This window comes from Myotis daubentonii, chromosome 1 (assembly GCF_963259705.1).
Source record: "Myotis daubentonii chromosome 1, mMyoDau2.1, whole genome shotgun sequence".
NCBI lineage: Eukaryota > Metazoa > Chordata > Mammalia > Chiroptera > Vespertilionidae > Myotis > Myotis daubentonii.
This window is the reverse complement of record NC_081840.1, coordinates 233,599,107-233,618,348: the sequence shown is the minus strand read 5'-3', so window position 1 is coordinate 233,618,348 and position 19,242 is coordinate 233,599,107. Positions and strand designations below refer to the sequence as shown.

At 68.1% G+C, this 19,242-nt stretch overlaps 1 protein-coding gene across 5 annotated transcripts; it reads right to left on the bottom strand.

Moving 5' to 3' along the window:
* Positions 1-142: 142 nt before the first annotated feature.
* On the bottom strand, positions 143-19,032 carry CTBP1 (C-terminal binding protein 1). 5 transcript variants are annotated; one of them, XM_059677768.1, is made up of 10 exons: positions 19,015-19,032; positions 13,476-13,669; positions 11,951-12,105; positions 6,351-6,495; positions 4,418-4,624; positions 3,581-3,795; positions 2,824-2,954; positions 2,071-2,198; positions 1,440-1,557; positions 143-1,045 (listed from the first exon to the last, which is right to left on the bottom strand). In XM_059677768.1, the coding sequence occupies exons 2-10, from the start codon at positions 13,480-13,482 to the stop codon at positions 859-861; spliced, it is 1,293 nt and encodes a 430-aa protein (XP_059533751.1). In that variant the 5' UTR covers positions 13,483-13,669; positions 19,015-19,032; the 3' UTR covers positions 143-858. The 5 variants fall into 5 exon arrangements, with proteins under 5 accessions (XP_059533751.1, XP_059533741.1, XP_059533725.1 ...); XM_059677758.1 differs by lacking the exon at positions 19,015-19,032 and adding an exon at positions 18,568-18,796; XM_059677742.1 differs by lacking the exons at positions 13,476-13,669; positions 19,015-19,032 and adding an exon at positions 18,568-18,796.
* Positions 19,033-19,242: the final 210 nt, after the last annotated feature.

The window sequence follows — 19,242 nt, the reverse complement described above, 5'->3', positions numbered from 1 at the left end:
CAGGCACGAGGCCCCCTCACGTGAGAGTGGGGACCACTGCCCTGCAGTGTCCCAGGGCTGCCCGCTCCAGCCCCCGAGGCCATGAGAGCCAGCAGGGAGACCCAGGGTCCTGTGAGACAAAGCCACGAAAAGAGGCTGGGCGTGCCGTCTCTTTCTGGGATTTTTATTTCTTTAAAATAATTCATACAAATGGTTACAGTCACGAACATGATTTTAACCAAAATACTGCTAGCCTACCACATCAGCAGGATGGCACCGCACAGGCCAGAGCCGCGCTCGCACCCCTGGGGCAGCGCCAAGGGCCAGCACTGCGTGCTCCCGCCTGCCGCTATGTCGCGGTGTCGTCTTCATTTGGAACGGGGGTTCATGCCAAAATTAGGAAAAACAGCCTTGGTTTTGTTTCTCTAAATTATTCTAAAAATAAGACAAGCAGATAGAAAAACAATGCACTGTGTGGCATAGAAAGAAAACGGGGAGGATCCATAGTCCTGAGAAGTTTGCCAACTGCCGTGCACGGCACGTTCCGCGGAGAAGGAGCGACCGAAGGGCTGCTGATGCCCTCGGCCTGGTGGTGACAGCTAAGCAAACAAATCCTTGGTGATGTTCTAAAGGCTGCACACAGACAAGGACATTCATGATAGAATTAACTACTAACTTCTTTTGCTTAACGAGACGCAAAAACACGGGGCAGCACGGGCCCTCAGGACGGGACTAGTCGACGCGGGGAGGCCAGCGCCACCTCCGCTGCTGGGCGCCGGGACAGTCTCTGGAGTGCCACCGCCACCCAAGGGCGCCTCCTCCGCTGGCGCCTGTCTGAGGCCCGGCCACCGGCACCGAGGCTGCAGAGCTCCGCCCGCGCTACAACTGGTCACTTGAATGGTCTCTATCCGCCTCGGGCTTGACGGTTTGGCCGGGAGAAGGGGCGTGGGGCGGGTGGGACACCGGGGGCAGGCCGTGGGACAGGGACATGGCGCTGGGCACAATGCCTTCAACGGCGGCTGGGATGCCGCTGGGAGCCACGCCCACCACGCCCGGGGGGTACCTGCTAGGAAAGGAGGGAGGCCACCATGAGCCCAGTGGCAGGGCAGGGTGTTGCGCCCTAAGCTGTCTGCTGAGAGGACCCTGCCTGGGCCCCCTCGGCCTCCCCGTACCCTGGGCCCCCTCGGCCTCCCCGTACCCTGCCCCCCCTCGGCCTCCCCGTACCCTGCCCCGCGCCCGCCTCCCCAAACCCTGAACCCTGCTCCCAGCATGGCCTCCGCCCACATGGTCTTGTTCCCACCCAGCCTGAAGGCCACCCTCCTCAGGCTCTAACTCCCGACCTTTGTGTCTACTGGGTCCACGGGAGCACAGACATCCAGGCCCAGAGCCCGGCTGAGCCCCTCTCCCCCGAGAGCTGTGCCCGAGACCTGTGTCCCTGACCGCTGTCCCCGCCCGCTCACCTGTAGGCAGCCCCGTTAAGCTCAGGGTGCACGACGGCCGGGTCCATGCTGGCCCAGGGGGCAGCGGCTGCCAGGTGGTCCTTGTTGACACAGTTCTTCAGGCTGTCGGGGACCCGGCCTGGGCGGCAGGGCACGGGGAGGACGGTGTCCGAGTTACACAGCTGCCACTGGGGGCCCCAGGAGAGGCAGCTCGGTCGAGAACACGGGTCCCCCAGCCAGGCCTCCCTTCCTCCTGGCTCCCCTCAGTATGGGGGTGCCGTCGGTCTGGTCACCCCCACCCTGTCCACTAAGCCCAGGCCAGGCTGACAAGTGTTGCCTGACTTACAAGGCTGGCAATGGGTGACACGTCAGCTGAACCCCAGGGGTGACAGGGAGGGAGGGTCATAAGGGAGGCGCGGGAGAAGGCCTGGGCTGCCCGTGCTCGACCAGAGGGAAGACCAGGCCCACCTCCCCAGCCTCGGCCTTGATGTCCCCCCAGGGCGGGTCCCTCTTGCTCCCTGCCCAGGGCCAGCACAGGACGGATTCAGCTGAATGAGAGGCGGAGGTGCTCCCACCCGGGTCTCCTGGTGAGTGCTCACCTCAAAGAGCCTCAGAGGGACCCCAGGCCCTGCTGGTGCCCCACCCAGCCCACCTGTGATGGCTCTCCGGATCTCCCGGGCCGCCTCCTCGCGCATCTCAATGGACGCCTGCTCGCTATACCAGGCTGCGTGGGGGGTGCAGATCAGGTTGGGGGCATCCTTCAGGGGGCCCTGGCTGAAGCTAGGACAGCAGAGCGCAGGTCAGAGCCACAGCCCGGCGCCTGCCCTCCATCAGACCCGGGGGTCCTCAAGGCGGTTACATCTGTCCCCGGGCTCCCGACCGCGGGGGGCGGGGCCTCGCCTGGAGGGAACACTGGTCCCGGGAGCTTCTGGCTCTCAGACCCCAGGCCCTCCTGGCACCACCGTTTCCAGGGCACCACCCTCCCAGGCCGGCCTGTGCCGCAGACTGGCTTCTCGGCTGTGGGGCCTCTGGACATCGCCACACGGGGGCCGGCCACCTGGCACACCTGGGCAACCCGTCAGCACTGTGCCCTGGGCTCTGGCAGGTGCAGGCCCTGAGAGCTGTCCTGGCCCAGGTGCTATGCTGGCCGCCCGCCTGCTGAGACTTGGCCGGGCCTGGCGGGAAGGTCCTCCTGGAGCAGGGTCGTAGGCTGGACACGGAGCCCAGTTACACCCCTGCACTCGGACGGCTGGCCGCTGGAGGCTGCGGCCTGGTGGTGCATGTGGGCACCGGGCCTCATGTCATGAGTGCTGATGCCAGCTAGTGAGGGGCCTGAGCCTGGGGAGGGAGTGCCCGGCAGGGGAGGCGCCGTCCTGGGACCACCCAAAGCCCTGCCAGGAGTCACCTGAAGGGCTCCGACTCGTGCACGTCCAGGGCCGCGCCGCGGATCCGCCCCTCTTTCAGGGCCTGGGCCAGCGCCTTCTCGTCCACCAGACCGCCCCGGGCTGTGTTCACCAGGAAGGCCCCTTGTCGCATCTGGAAGACACCAACACCCAGAGCAAGTCACCCCAGGCCGCCTCACCACCCTGCTGCTGGGAGGGGGGCAGGAGGGCGCACTTGGGCACTTCCCAGACAGGCACCAGGCTTGCGGGCTCTGCCGGTGAGGCCTGGGGCTGTGCCTCGCGGCCCTCGCTCCCCCAGCTGGCCTCCGCGGGCTCAGCCTGTGTGGCACCCACTCCCCCACGTGGGGGCAGCCCCGGTTCCAGCCCTGCCGGGTGCAGGGCAGCTCAGGACACACTGGGTGAGCGTGTGGGTTGCCCAGGCCAACGTTCTGCTGTGATGTAAGCCTCCACCCTCGGGCGGCCCCAAGACCCTCCGGTCCCTGTGTCCACCCCATTTGTGGGGGACTCGACGCCAAAAGCTCCGCGGCTCCACCGCTGCCATAGGCCTGGGCCTTTCAGGAGCTTCTGGTGGGGAATGTCCAAAGCAGGCCGTGCGGGGAAGGGCGCTGGCCCTGGGACCAGCCAGCAGGGGCCTGTCGCTCACTGTGCGTGCCTCGCGCTGGCAGAACGGACCCTCTGCCTGGCCCCCGCCCTGCCCCCCGGCCCTGACCTGGCCCCCGCCCTGACCTCCGGCCCTGACCTCTGACCCCGCCCGCCCACCTGCTTGACGGTGAAGTCGTTGACCAGGTGGTGGTTGTGCTCGTTGAGGCCGCAGTGCAGGCTCACGCAGTCGCTGTGGAACAGCAGGTCCTGCAGGGTGCTCACCCTCTGCAGCCCCAGGGCCCGCTCGGTGCCGTCCGGCAGGTAGGGGTCGTAGAAGAGCACGTTGAAGCCAAAGGCCTTGGCCCTCAGCGCCACCGCCTGCCCGACGCGACCTGGGGGGAGACCGGCGTCACCTCGGCCAGGGCCCTGCCTCAGTGCAGACGCTCAGCGTGGGAGCAGACCCTCTGGGCTCCAAGGCTTCTGCCCCCCGATACTGAGCATGGGGCCATCAAGTCAGTAGCCACGGGACCCCCCACTTGGCCGTGCAGGGGCTGGAGGCAGCCCACAGGGAGCACGCATGGACGCTCGGTGGACACGAGGGGGCCGCGCACGGGGTGGGCTGAGGGTCCGGCCTGCCCCGTGTGTGCTGGGCCAGACGCCACCCTCCCCAGGACAGGCGCTGCTGCGTGAGCCGGCGGGTGAAGGACCGTGTGGCAGCGGAAACACCTTCCTCCCCCCACAGCCGCTCTGGGGACAGGCTCTGGCGGGCAAAGTGGTGAAGGGGCCTCAGGGCCACCTAGCCCTCATCTGAGGGCCACGTCCACTCAGCCATCACCATAGGCAGGGAGGGCAGCAGGGCGAGCATGCGTGTGCGTGGGGCCTGTGGCTGGTATTTTTGGGCACACAGGCCCGCACAACTGCGGGCGGGGCCCCCTCCACTCCTCAGCGTCTCTGGGTGGGGCACCTCATCGTCCGCCGAGCCCATGCAGACGGTGAGGACAGAGGTGAGCTCACCTAGTCCGATGATGCCCAAGGTCTCCCCACGGATCCTGGCGGCTCCAGAAGCCACTTCCCGGATCTGCTCGACGCTCTGGACGCGAGTGCCTTCCCGCAGCGCCTGGTGCAGCCAGGTGGTCCTGCGGTACAGGTTGAGGATGTGGCACATGGTGGAGTCGGCGGTCTCCTCCACGGACGCCGCCGGCACATTGCAGACAGCGATGCCTGGGGACACAAGACAGCTGGGTGGTCACCACGGCCATCCCAGTGCTTCGCCCGTGAGAGCCAAGGACACGCCCCCAGGCCACCATGTGGGAAAGCCGGAGGAGACAGGACAATTGGACACCTGGGCTCTGGCTGGACCACCTGCCCCTCCACCTTCCAGGAAGGGGTCGTGGTCAGGGAAGAATCTGGAACCAGCCCCACAGCCACACACACCTACAGGTCTCACTCCTGTCTCTGGGCTCCCCGGGCCAATGGAGGCTTCGTTTTAGAGGGATGGGGCCCCCTCTCCTCCCCCGCAGCCCCCCACGGCCATCCTCCCATCCCCCGCAGCCTGTGCCCCATGTCCCCGTCCTCCCAGCCCAACCGGCCCCCTTAGCAGAGTGACCCTGGAAAGCGAGCTGGCTCGAGTTTCTCCATGCAAGCCTCGGTCCCCACTTCTCTCCACGTGGCCCTCGCCCACGCTGGTGGGTCCCACCATGAGGCAACGCTGCTCCTAGGTCAGGGGTGGGCAAACTTCGACTCGAGGGCCACAATGGGTTCTTAAACTGGACTCAAGAAGGAGCTGCGGCCGTGTTAACACTGCTGCTGGTAAAGGAGCGGAGGGGAGAGCAAGAGAACCCTCCGCTCTTTCGGCTCCGCGGGCCGTATTCGGCCCGCGGGCCGTATTCGGCCCGCGGGCCGTAGTTTGCCCACGGCTGGACTAGGTCCTAGGACCTAGGATCTGCCCCAGTGGCTCCATCCCCCTCCCTGAGTCCTGGCCCTCACCCTCCTCCCCGGCAGCCTGCATGGCGCACCCCTCGTCTCCCGTCAACCATCTCCCTGACGAGGAGGAGGCCCCCGGTGGCTGGGTTGGGGCCCGGCACACAAACAGCTGCATGAGGATCCAGTAAGGGCCACACCCCAACTCCCTGGAAAATGCAGGAGGGGGTGCAGGGAGGCCAGGTGGGAACCAAGCTGCTGCCCATCCGAGAAGGGGCAGCAGGTCCCAGGACTTCTGCATCCCCACCAGCCAGGCCTGCGGGTGACAGCAGGGCATGCCCAGACTGTCCCTGGCTAATGGTCAGCCCAGCCGTGAAACCGTGAGACTGAGGGCCAGCTGTGCAGGAACAGGTCCCAAGGACACCAGCTCAGAAAGTGTCCAGGACGCAGCCCACCTGCAGGCGCCGCCCCAGAGACACTGCCACGGGAGGTGTCAGCAGTGACCCCAGGACCTGGGGGAGGGGTGCCGGCTACAGCCTCGGGTCTGCTTGGGTGACCAGCACAGGAAGGGGAAGAGACAGCAGAGCATCGAGGAAAGGGCAGGCAGCCCAGCAGGGTGCAGTCCACGTTAAATCCGCTTCAACGGTCATGTGCACATGTGTGCATGTAGTCACACGTGTGCACACACTCATGCATGTCCTAACTCACAACCCACACTGCGTTTCCAGCGTCTTCTGGATGGGGCGTGTGAAACCCAAGGACACTGGCCGCCGGCCCCAGGGAATGTGGGAAGCTGAGGCCGAGTGCCAGCTGCCCCGACACACAGGCGCAGGCAGCACTGGAGCCTGCACGTGCCGAGGGGCTGACCGCATGGGGCCCCATGACGCCAGCTCACAGGCCACCTGCAGCCAAGCCGCGGGGGCTGCAGCAGGAGGCTTGCTGTGAAGCAGAAGCCGGCACCGCACAGAATGTGGGGAGGTCACTCCAAGGACACCCGGCGACGGCAGAGAGAAAGGGCCCCTCCTACCTAAGTCCCCGGCCGACTTGGTGTCGATGTTGTCAAAGCCGCTGCCGATCCGGACAATTATCCGGAGGGCTTTGAACTTCTCCAGGTCCTCCCGGGTCAGCGTGATGGTGTGGTACATGAGCGCGCCCACCGCCTCGTTCAGCACCTGCGGCGAGGACAGTGGCCGTGAGCCTGGAAGCTGCCCGCCCGTCGGCCCAACACGGGCAGGCCCCGTGGACACCTCCCCTCAGCCCCGCCCTGGCTGGGGCCACCAGGAGCCCCGTAGCTTCCTGTGTGCGCAGCAGGCTTTCGGGTCAGAAGCCGCCTGAGCCGACCAGGTGCCTCAGCCAGGAAACCCGGGGTCCCTGCCCCCCACCAGCATGGGAAGGGCAGGCACGGGCACCAGACGCTAAGATGGAGAATGCTGAGCACCGGAGGACACTGCATCCAGAGCCCAGACCCACCCGCGGCGCCAAAGCCACAGGACGGGGTGTGTCCCCCAAGAGTTCAGATGAGACCGAGGGCTCACTGCTTTCTTTGCCAAACCACGGACAGGAGCACAAACCTCCCCACAGGCAGGGCCCGGCACAGCTGCCCTCATGCAGAGCAGAGCCAGCACACCTGGCTCCCCAGGGGGCCCCTTGTGGTCGAGGAGGGCATCGGGCCCAAACCCTAGGGTTGGGTTCTGGGGAGAAACGCTCTGGCAACAGCCAGATGTAGGCGAATGACACAACGTCCCATCTCCGGATTCAAGGGCAGAGGCCATGGACCTGGGCCACCGCTCCGAGAAGGGCCGGAGGTACTGGTACGAGTAGGACGTGCGGTTGCTGGGGGACAGGGCTTGTCCTTCCCTCAAGGACGGAGCAGGGGGCCCTGCAGCCAAGGACACCTGAGTCGCTGAAACACAGTGGCCGGTGGAACCCTGGGCTGCTGTCTGCCCTGCAGGCTGAGCCTCCTAGATGGCAGGGAGGCCAACCTGACCTGGGCGCCCAGGACAGGGAGGCCGAGTGCCCGCTGTGCGCAACTTCCCAGGCTCCCATGCGCCACGTGTGAGCCGAGGGAGAAGCCTGTCGCACCCAGGAAAGCCTGGACGTGGGACCCATTAGGCGGGCGAGTAGAGTGGGTTTCCACGTGTGGAATGCAGGGCTAACTGCCCGCCTCCTCCTCCGATAGCAGCCTCAGCTGTCGCTGGACAGACAGCCAACCAGAACACAGACAGTTCCCTGGGGGCAGCCTGGAGACGCAGCCTTGGGGGCCTGGACCCTGGTCCTGCAGGTACCAGGCTGGCCAGGACTTGCGAGATGAAGGGAGTGGCCTGCTCCTGCCTGGGGTCTGGGACCAGCTCCTGGAGGCAGAGCAGAGCTGAGTGGGTGTGCGGCTGACCTGGGTACCCACCAGGCAGCGGGGGTCAGGGGATGTCAGGCAGCACAGGCACAGACCTCTGGTGCCAGGATGGCCCTGGTGTGGGAGGGGAGGGCCCTGTGTGACAGCAGAGTAGCAGCCAGTGCCCATGGGGCAGAGGGGACAGGAGGGCGTGGGGAGGTGGACACAGCTTAGGCAGTGAGCGTGGTGAAGGCCACAGGGGGGAGGGGGTGGGGGAGGGCTTGGCCGGTAGGACCCGGGAAGCCCCCTCTGGACTCCTCTGCTGTGTGAACTGGGGGGGGGGGGGGGGCAGCCACAAGAGCTGGTGAGGAGGGACTGCGGCAAGTTGAGGGTGGGCAGACTGGAGGGTGTCCGCTGTGGGCAGGCACAGCCGTACGCAGGCCTAACGCTGAGGCTTCACCGGCAGCGAGGGCTCCGTCCCCGCCCGGGCGGCCCAGTGGCCTGCCGCCTCCCACTGCTGGGCGCTCGGCTGCGTCCAGTGCCTGTCCATGTCCTTGGTGTCCTCCCCACACCTGGCCGCGCAGCGCTAGAGACGAAATGGGAAATATGATGGATGCAAGTTGCCATCTAGGATTCTAGCTTTAGCTTGCATTGCTGAGTGTGACCTGCCCACATGTGTCTTGTAAGTTATCTTCCCAGGTCCTGCTCCTTTTCCTCGCCTATTTTTAATCACCTGGCGCCAGGTGCAGGCTCAGAATAAGGACTGCGACGCTACTCAGAGCCGTTCCCGCCCCGGCCGGAGGGAGGCCAGGCTCCAGTGCAGAAGCCAGCCCACAGCCGGCCCGTTCCGCCCAGGGACCAGCACGGCCGTGCTGTCCGGCCTCCAGCAGCTCTCCGTGCAGGTTCCCACGGCTCCTGGGGTTAGAGTAGCTGCGACACCCGGATGCCGTGTCACCTCCGGGAGGAAGTCTGTCCCTGGGACCTACTGCCGCCCAGGGGTGCCCAGGCCGACATCCACTCAGGCCCCTCCCCTGCAGCTGTGTGACCAGGCCAGCGACTTAACTCGGTGGCTCAACCCCAGGACAGGGGTGACACATCCACGCGCAGAGCCTCTGAGCTCGGTCCATGGAGGCGGGGCCCAAAGGGGGCCATTCGGGCACCGAGGCAAAGCCAGGGCTAGGTGGGCACCGGCACAAGCTTTGGGGGCTTCTTTCCATTTCCCTGGTCTCCCACGTCCACATACACAGGCAGGGCCCCTCTGAAGCTTCCAGAAGGTTCCACGACGAGCAGGCACATGCAGGACCAGCGTGGATGCTTCCATTTCTCCTGGCAAGAGCACAGCTGCCTCGGGCCACAGCCCCTTGTGCTCCCACAGCAAGCGGTGCCCAGCGCCTGGGGTGGGGTGTCCCCTGCTGGCTCGCGGTTCCAGGGCCTGGAGCATCAACCGTGTCCGTGGTCCCCACCCCCGCGTCTCCCCTGCCTGGGGCACTTGCACATGCGACCTCCTTGCCGTCCAATCGGACGGCCTCTACTACCCACGCATCCTGCAGGACGGGCTGTCCTGGTCTCAGGGCAGCAAGCGTGTCCCCGCCATGGTCCTCTGTGCGGGGCACTCCGTTCCCTTGGGAGGGCTTTTCCGTGTCTGTCCCACCCTCTCAGGCGGACGCGCCTCCCAGCAGTCCCCCGGCCGCCACGACAAAGCGTTCCTGCGCTTTCCTGGGCTCCTTTCCTCTCTGCCCGGCCCAGTGCCTTCGTGCTGGGACTGGCCCCGGTGAGGAGGGTCGGCGCCCACCAGCCCGATGGGCGCAGCATCCGGGCGCCAAGCTTCCTCTCGCCGTCGCCGCCTCCTCCACAGGAAGCCTGTGCTGCACGAGCAGTTCCGTCCGCGCGTCGTCCAGCAGCTGCGAAGCACCCACTGCCGCTGGGCTGGCCCTTGGTTTTGCCGGTGCCACCCCCCCCCTCCCCCCGGTGCTGGTCGAACCTGGAACTCGGTGGAGTGCAGGCGCCTTTCCGCACGCACTGCGGTGATGACAGCTCCGTCCGCAGCACTTAGAGGCGGTTCACACCCAGCCGCTGTGAGGGGACGGGGTTCCCCGTCCAGTGACACGGCAGCCACTGTCCCGCCTCGCACAGCCTTGCGGGCGGCCAGGGAGCCTGTGTCGGCCCCGCGCTCTGGAGCTGGGCTCCTGTCCTGTTCCCGGGCATCCCCGTCCTGAGGGCGGCGGGGGCGCCAGCCGTCATGTCTGGGTTCCAGCAGAAAGAGGGACGGCCCTCTGCACACAACGCCGCTGCCCTTGCCTCGCCGCACTCGGCCGCCCCCGGGAAAGAAGTGCTGCCCAGGACTGTCACTGGGGACACGCCAGAGGGCACCCGGTCACAGCCCTCCCGGGGCCGGCGGCCTCTCCTCCCGCATCTTCTGGCTCCTCTGGACTGTCCTGCCCACTTTCCCATGAACGTTTCATGTCCACCCCTTTTAATGGCCAGCTCTTCCTGGGCAAGCCGTCCTCCTGGCTGAGGGTGCTCCCTGCACAGGCAGCAGGCACTTCAGAGCTGAGGACGCTCCTCCGGGAGGTGGACGCCAAGGGCAGAGGTGCTGTCTGTCCGTCGCCGGGTGGGGCGGGGCCGTCGTGCTGAGGGCCCGGCCCAGCCCTGCCCGGGGGCTGCCGCTGGCTCCCGTGGGATGGGATTAACTTGCTGAGTCGCTTCTGGTCAGTTACAACCTTAGAAGAAGCGCCTGTTTGGTCTGTATTCAAACTTACTGGCAAACTTTGACTCCTGCCGATGACTTTTTAAATTTCCCGTCTGCGTGTCTCTTTTGTCCTATGAACTGTTTTTTTAGGGATGTCTTTCCAGCTTGAAAGTTAGAGGGTTCACAAGTGGCCAACATTTCAGAGGGTACCTGTCCCCAGCCAGCTCCTACGGGACGACTCGCCCGCTTTCCTACTGCCCTGCCCGTGCGCCTGTGCGCCCAGCTCCGGGATTTTACCACCTGCCACTCGAGCAGCCACACGGGCACAGGACTGGGCCGCCAGCACCGGACACCGCCGGTCAGCTCCTCAGTCACGTGTGGCCCACCAGCATCTCATTGCTGGAGACCAGCAGGGCAGCACCCACCCTCAGACCTCAGCCTTGGCCCCGCACCATGGCCCTAGCGCCTTCTGCAGGTGGGCGGCTCTCTGGGCAGCTCACTCCCTTTGCAGTGTCCGTCGCCCGGGGGAGGGACGTTGTGTCTCAGGGCAGGAGCCAGGAGTAAGGCTGCCGGGAACCTTTCTGCATGTCAGCTGTGTTTCTCTGGGATAAAACCCAAAAGTGTGGCCGTGGGTGTGACAGGCAGGCGCCAGCCTATCGGGAAACCACAGGTGTCTTCCTGGGGCCGCACCGGCCTCGCTGCTGGCCCTGGGCACTGTGAGCCGCGTCTCAGCAGGCGTCTGGCCCGCCCCCCCGTCATTCGGAGACTCCGTTAGAAGCGTGTGGGTGCCACAGCGACCCCTCTTCCCACCCCTGTCCTCGTCCTGGCCCCTCCCATTAGCTGGGCTCCTTCAGATCTGGATCCCCAAATCTGCCGCCACTTTCTAAGCTCTCAACTCCTCATCGAGCCCACGCTTGTTCTCCCTTGGGCTGTGGCTGTGCTCGCGGCCTGGGTCTCCACTCAGCAATCCTCTCCTCTGCTGCCTGCTACCTGGGCTGTGGACCATGTGGCGCTAGAACGACCTACCGGAACATGAGGCCGAGGCCACCAGCCCCTCCTAAGGGGATGGCACCACCTGCGGGGGCAGGTGCGGGCCGCCAACGGCGCGAGCTCACAGCTCATGCCGACCGTGGAGGGTGCTGGGTTCCGTGTCGTGCTTTCTCCAGGCCTGACCCAGACCCGGGGGCCCTCACGACCCCGGCGGCGGCGAGGCTGCCCCTCCAGAACAGTGGGCACGCCATGCCAGGCCTGCCCCCCCTGAAGACCGGCCTCCAGGCCGCTGGCTCGTGGATGCTGGGTTTTTAAAACCGGGTCCCGCTTCCTCCCTGTCTCAGTGGGAAGGTGGTTCTGAAGGACCCAGTCGGCCGTGACTACAAACAGAAAACCAGGTTAACACACTTCCCATCGCGGGGAGCCCAGGACCCCGAGCAGACACCGCCCACCGCAGGCTGCCGGGCCCGGCCCCGCCCCACAGCCCCCGCTCGCCTCCTGGCAGAGCTGCTGGGATGGAGACGGGCAGCACAGTGCCTCCCTCCTCCGCCCCACGGGGTGGTGCTGCCGGCAGCGATGGCCCGAACCCCTGCGGCCCCCCATGCCGAGCGTGTGTCACCTTCTCGTGGATCTCCTGCGTGGACTGCGCGTCACAGAAGGCCACCGTGGCCACGTCCTTCAGGATGGGCATCTCCACCGTGCAGTCCCGGCCGTCCAGCAGCGCCACCAGGGGCCGGGGGTGCAGGGGCCCGTTCATGATCGGGGGTCGGACGCCTGCAACGACAGACACGGCGCTCAGCCTCCCGCGCGGCCCAGGAAACCGCTGCCCAGCCGCCCCCTCGCCCGCCACGCCACCCGGGGACGGCGCTCCATGTCCGGTCCCCTGGCCCTCGTCCAGTGTGAGCGGCAACCAGTGGAAAACGACAGCTCACTGACCACGACACAGACCGCTGGTGACCGGATGCGCGGGCGGAGGCGGCCAGGCGTGGGGCCCGGCCCCGCAGGGTCGTCTCCACGCGGCACCGGGACACGTTCCCTTCTGCCTCAGGCTGCGGCCTGGCTGCCCCCAACCCCGGCAGAGGGTGGACACGGACGCAGCGAGACCCCGACCTCCCACACACGAGGGCCCAGAATTACGAAAGCCGGCTCCTTCCGAGTGAGGCCGCTGCACCCCCTCTGGGCGAAGGGACACGGCCTCCCAGGCGTCCCGTCAGCACCGGGCCACCCCACCCCTCGCAGGAGCCCCCCCCGCACAGGCCAGCGCCCAGGGCTCAGGACGAGCAGCCAGGAGGGGGTGCCTGCCAGCCCCCACTGCCACCCCGCCCACCGCCCACCACCGCCTTCACAAACAGCAAAGGGGCAGATGCCGAGACTCGAGGCCAGCGGCCCGTGTGGGGTCTGCAAGGCCAGACCCCTGCTTCCAGGCCTGTCCGCCGCCCGCGCAGCGGAGAGCAATGCGCCAGGCCCGCCTCCGGCTCCGCCTGAGAGCAGTCCCTTTCGTTTCCGCGAGAATTAGGTTCCCGCGGCCGTTGCTAAGTGACTCGGCCAGCGCCTGCTCTCACGCCAGCAAATCCACACGATCCACACGACACAACCACACCCACACGTCAGGGTCCTCAGGGGCCACGGGCAGAGCAGGCGCAGGCTGACCCTGCTGCCGACCTGACGGCCGCGGTGACCACCAGACACCGCGACCGAGGAGCAGGGCTGCCCGCGCTCAGCGTCGGGCTCTCGGCCCACGGCCACGTGTGGGTGGGGGGCTGGGGGCCAGGACCATCAAGGTGGTGCAGGAACGGCTCAGCAGCGACACCCTCACCAGCACCGAGGCACCGACACCAGAGCAGACGCGGCGCCCGCCTGCCAGGGGCTGGGCGGCCCTGGCAGGCCGGCGGGACAGCAGGTCTCCATCAGCCCCAGGGCCACCCCCTGCGCACGGCCTGAGCACCCCCTCCCTGGCGCTTCCCACAGAAACCCAGCACAGCAGCCACCACGGCCGCGGGCGCCGTCCCCGCAGGAGCCCTCGTGTCCTGACCCTGCACGGGCTGTGCAGGCCCCGGCGGCACCAGAGGCCGGGACGCTCCGGGCGCAGCGCCCCCGGCGGAGGCGGAGGGTTAGAACTGCCTCCATCCGACTCCCCTACCAACCTGACATTGCCTAAAATGGGCTCGGCTTCCACGACCATGAATTCGACTTTGCCACACGCTTTATCTTCGCATCCCCAGGCAGAACTGCGTCCTGTCACTGGATCCTCATCCCACGTCTTAATTGTCTCGAACCAAAGCTCTTAGGCTCCGGGTCCACGGCAGCCACCGGCGCCCGCGCCAGGCTCAGAGTCTGACTAAAAATCAAACACAAGAGACACGTTAACGCCGCCGAGGGCTGCCCGGGGTCAGACGCCGGCCCTGCACCAGGCGGAGCTCGGTCCACGCCGGCCGGGGCGGGGCCCTACGCTGGCGAGGGAGTGACCGCAGGGATGTGGCCAGAATGGAGACACTGCGAGAGGCCTGCCCTGAAGTCCAGCCGATGTCCCCTCCATGTACTCGGGACCCCCAGAGCTGTCCCCACCCGGAGCCACCAGTGCCCACGAGCCAGGAGGCGAGGGAGCAGGTCTGCAGCCAGTTCTGCAAGCTTCTGCCTCAGGCTCCTATAGCTTCCTGGCCGGTGACTCCAGCACGGCCACCGCGGAGGGGCCGCAGGTGCAGCCCCGACAGGGACGCGTCCCCACGGTGAGTCCGGCGGGGGCTTCCCCAGGTCAGCACACGCACCACTGGCCTCCCGGGCAGCGCCAGGGACGGGCACTCCGTTCAGCCGCTCTCCCCAAAGTGCTGCGTGCGCAGCTCTGCCCGGGCGGGCGACCGGAAGGTGGCCAGGGCCCGAGGGCACGGAGGGCTCACACCGTCAGTCAGGGACCAGCGCGAGGAGGTGCCGGGCTGGGCACGGGCACAGGGCTGACCAGACAGGTGCTGGAACACGCAGGTGTGCACCGTGACACCGGGCGGCCCTGGGGCCAGCGTAGGGCAGGCTCCACAGGAGGGCCCTGTCCCCGCCCCGGGGAGACCGGGCAGCCTGGCCCCACCACAGCCGGGATGGCCCCACGGATGTGCACAGCCCTCACCCCCCCAGGACCCGGGCTGCGGGCCCCCAGGAAGCCAGGTGAGGGCAGCCAGCTGCAGCCACAGCAGGTGCAGCCGTGCGTCCCAGACGTCGAGGACGGGCTGCTCCCCAGGCCTCCGCACCTGGAAGCATCTCCCTCCGTTCCCTGCGGGCCACATGCCACATCGACCGCATCCCCGGCTCCCGCCACGCGGGACTGCGAGCCCTCTCCTCGCGGTGGGCTTCGCACCGGCACACGGGTCCACCGCAGCCCCAGCTCCTCAGTCCCCCATGGCAGCGCCCTGAGGCCGCGCCCTGGGGCCATCCCCCACCCGACCCGCGCTCCTGGGTGCAGCCTGCTCCCCCGGGCTGACCCCTGTGGCAGCAGAGCCCGTTCCTCCCGACCCCTCGAGTCACCACCATCAGCTCTTCACAGGCCAGGAGGGCAGCAGGTCCAGGCGGGCACGGGCTTTCCCAGTGCCAGGCACGGCAGGCCCCACCTGCCCAGGCCGGACGCACCTGTCCCCGCCACGTCCACTCCGCATGGACAGCGGCTCCCCTGGGAAGGACTCGACGCCCCGAGGAGGGTCCCTCCTGACCTCTCATGACAGAGACTCACAGCCACTCAGCACTCAGCTGTACGACACGCGTGACTCAGAACACAGAACACGGGAAACGACGTTCCACTGCAAACGACGGAACCTTAACTTCGCTGCACGAAGTGCCCAGTGAGTCAGTCCCGCAGCCGCCACCCACCGACCAGGGCAGGGACGCCTGGGCGGGTCCGGGACAGGGCGGCTGTCCCAAGGCCCTGCCCACCGGGCAGCAGGTGGCGGCAGGCCAGGCGGAGGCCAGTCTCGCCCTCCACCCTGACCTCCACAAGGACACGGGGGACAGCGCGGGGCCGAGGGCCTGGGGCAGCACGCGCCCGGAGGACACCGGCCGCAGGTCACGTGATGGCCAGCGCGGTGGAACCAGCCCCCAGGCCTCGGCGGCCCAGCAGGGCTTCCTCGGAACACGGGCCTGCGTGTCCTCGCAGCGAGGCGGCCCGGCCGGCAGGAGGGGCTCCCCCAGGCGCCCAAAGGCCTGCAGCCCAGGCGAACCAACTCCTTCACCTCTTCTCGCTCCGAGGTTCCCAGAGGCCACGAGCTCATTCCAAACAGGCAGCTCCCTCCAGGCAGCCGAGCCCCCATCCTCACACCTGCCACGCGCCTGATGGCCAGGACGGTCCCTGCCCTCCGAGGGGCCCAGGCTCAGCCCAGGGTGACACGCTGGCGCCGCACACACGTCCCGAGGGTCCTCGCCGCCCTCGGAGGTGAACCAGGCCCTGGGTGCTCGGGCGTCCCGCCCTGTGGTCCCCGTGCCCACCACCGATCTTTAGTGAAAACAGCATCAAGGAAGCTCTGCTCTGCCGACAGCTGGCCGTGCTTCCAGGTCCAGGAATGGCTCGAGGGGCCTGCAGGTGCCTCGCTCAGCGGTACGGCCCGTACAGGGACAGCCCCCCTGGCGACCCGGTCAGTTCACAGTGGGGAGGGGTGGCTGTGCCCAGGCCACCTCCCAGGCAGTCGGTCCTCAGCCACAGGCCAGTGGGGAGCGCGAATGGGTCACCTCACGTTGCATTAGGCTGCCCAAGGGTTTAGGTGTGAGACCCGCCTGGTCGGGCCAGCCCCATCCAGTCTCCCACCAGCTCCCAGCCTCACCAGGTCATCCCCCCCCCCATGCCCAGAGCCCCGCCCTGGCAGGTCTGTGGCCACCTCCCCAGGATGATAGGCAGAAACAGCACTAAGGGCCTCCCTGTTGTCCACCTGACAACAGGCCCCCAAGTTCCCTGGCTCCGCAGGAAGAGGGGTTTCCTCTCGGGAGACAGAGGGGCTCGAGGGGCCAGCGCACAGCCCACTGGCTGAGCCGAGGCTGAGCTTCTGGAGGAGATGACCCCTGGCTGGGGTGAGGTCCTGTCCTGCGGCGTGGGTCACCCCACCCGCATGGACGGTCAGGCTTGAGCCTGCTGTCCCAGTGAGGGACGGTCCCCCTCACGACGCCAGCAGGGGAGCTGGGCGCTCTAGGGGAGCTGTCACAGGACGCGCCTCGCCCTTGGCCACGGGCGGCACCAGGACCTACCAGCGGGGTCTTGGCCACAGCACAGGGGGCCAGCCCAGTGCATCAGCACCAACAAGCAGAGCGGGCTCCTCAGGCCGCACGGCCCAGGCTGCTCACACCGGACACGCCCATGGAGGCCCGTGCTCTGGCCCCGCCAGGCCCCACCCACCAGCGGGCTGTGGGGCAGACCTCGCTCTGGACCCAGAGTGCCTTCCCCTGCAGAGGGGCGGCTGGGGGACCTCTGAGGACACTGCTCCAGGGCAGGGCCCCTGGATGCCGCCACGCAGGTGGGCAGGCGGCAGTGCCCCTCACAGCCTGATGCCCAGCTTTCCAAAGCCAAGTGTGTTTCTATACAAAGGCAGCTGCTACTTGAAGAGAAGGGGCCCTCGGCCCTCAGGTGCGTGCAGATGACCTCCAGCCGCTGGAGGAGGGGAGCGAGGGGAGGTTGGTTCCGCAGCAGCCAGCGGCCAGGTTCACCTCCTCCAGGCGGTGGCTCCCGCCCCTCACCAGGAAGTCCATCTGCCCTAACCCCAGCCGATCGCAGAGGTCATCGCTGTGCGGGTCTGGCTCCGGGCCAGGCTCTGGCTGCTCCAGGAACTGCCAGCCTAAAGACCGGTTCTGGCTTCTCAGCAGCCAAACAAAGCTCGGCCTCCCGCCCGCAGCTCAGGTGTGGCAGCCCCTCCCTCCTGCCGGCTCCCGGGCGGGGGCGGGTCGGGAAGAGGAAGCCGCAGACCCTCCAGGGCTGCAGACCGGCCGCTCCCTGCCACGCCCGGCCCTTCCCACCGGGAGGCCCCGGCCGGCAGGCTGGGAGCTGACAAGGACTAGAGGGCAAGATGGCCACCGGGAGTCGCAGGGCAGGAAGGCAGCTGCCATCGAGCCAAGTGCCACCCGGGTCCTCCCAGCCCAGCCTGCACCCCCACGGCCTCAGCTCAGGTCCCCCCAGCGGGGCCTAGAGCCCCCGGAAGGCCCGTTTCGGACATCTTCCAAAGGCGAGGGGGAACGGAGCCAAACAGAATTGGGTCCAAAGCTCTTGAATTATTAAGGTGGAAAAGATCGGCTCAGGGAAGGGCCTGCGGCCTGCAGGGCAGTGCGGGCGCCTGCCCCCACCTCCCCCTGTGCACCCAGCGGAGGCTGCAGGGCTGTGCCGCCTGAAGGCCACCCTCCCCACGAGCTGGACGCTATATAACTCCATACATTTCTAGAAATGGACAAAACACCCCCAATGGCAGTACAGGGCCCCCGCTAAGACCACCCGGCCGGAGGGCAAGGCGCCCCCAGCCCGCGGTGCTCAGGGAAAAACCCTCCGTTCTGAGGGCTGCACCCTCCCAAGCAGCCCAGCATCCAGGGCAGCCAAGCGGCTGGAGCAGGGCCACCGGCCCCAGTGGGCCAGATGCAACCATCTTCCTTTTTCAAAGCGAGCCGTTCGCAGCTAATCGTGCCGCCCCAGTGACACTCCCGAGCCCTTAGGCCCCGGGGGAAGGGGGCAGTTACACCAGGAAGTGACAGATCAGGGCTCCACCTGCGACAGGCCCTGGCCGCTGGGCAGGCCCGGGAAGACCAGGGTCCGGGGCCGCACACTGGGCTCCGGCATCTCAGGCCTGGGGCCCCGGACCTCGGGATCTAAGATCTGAGGCCTGGGGGGTGGACACCCGGGACCTGGGATCTAACGTTTGGGAGGCCGGACACCGGGACCCGAGCCCCGGGACCTGAGGCCTGGGGGGTGCGGGCACCGGGGATCTGCGAGAGCCGGGATCAGGGAACCTGACAGGCCCGGGACTGTGAACCGCGGGTCAGGATGCCGGGGGGTGGGGGCGGGAAGGTCGAGGACCCGCGCCCCTTTGTGTCACCTGCGCGGTGGCGGGCGGAGGGCGGCGCCGGCGCACGCGCACTCCCACGCAGCGGCACGCGCACGCGCTCGGCGCTCCCCGGCCCCGCCCCCAGCCCGGCGGCGCGCGCACGTCGGCGCGCACGCGCACTCGCACACAAAGCGGCGGCCCCGCCCGCCGCCCCGCCCCCGCGGCCGGAAATGCGCGCGCGCGGCCTTACCGAGCGGCAGGCCCTTGTTGAGCAAGTGCGAGCTGCCCATTGAAAGGCGCGGGCGGCCGCGGGCCCCGATGAGTCCGGCGCGCTCCGCCGCGAGCCCGGCGCCTGGGGCGGCCTGGGCGCCGTCCGCTGCTCCGCCCGCTCGCCTGCGCCCGGGCGCCGCCGTCCGAGCCGCGCCGCGCCGCGCCAGCAGCCGCTCCACCGGGCGGGCGGGGACAGGCGCGCGCGCGCGCGGGCGGGGCTTCCGGCCCAGCGGCCTCCTGTTTCCCGGCGCGGGCACCGCGCAGCACCACGCGGGCGGCTGCAGACGGCGCCCGCCCGCCCCGCCCGCCCCGCCCGGGGCCCGCCTGCCCACGCCCGCCCCGGCCCCGCTCCAGCATCGGCCCGGCCCGGGCCTCCCTGCGTCCCCCTTCCGGCTGCACCGCACACGCGCCGGCCCCGCACACCTACCTCCCCAAACGCGGGCTTGGCGGGCGGCCTGGGCGAGCTTCCTGGTCCCCGGTGCGCACAGCGCAGGGACCGGCTCCGAGGCCGCGGAGGAGAGCAGGGCTTCCTGGGCTTGGCCGGGGCGGGGAGGGGAGGGGGCGTCCGGGCGGCCAGGTGTGGCTGCGGAGTTCCCGCCCCGGGCGGTCTGGCCTTCACCTCCTGCCGGGAGCGTGGCGGGTGCTTGGTTCTCGA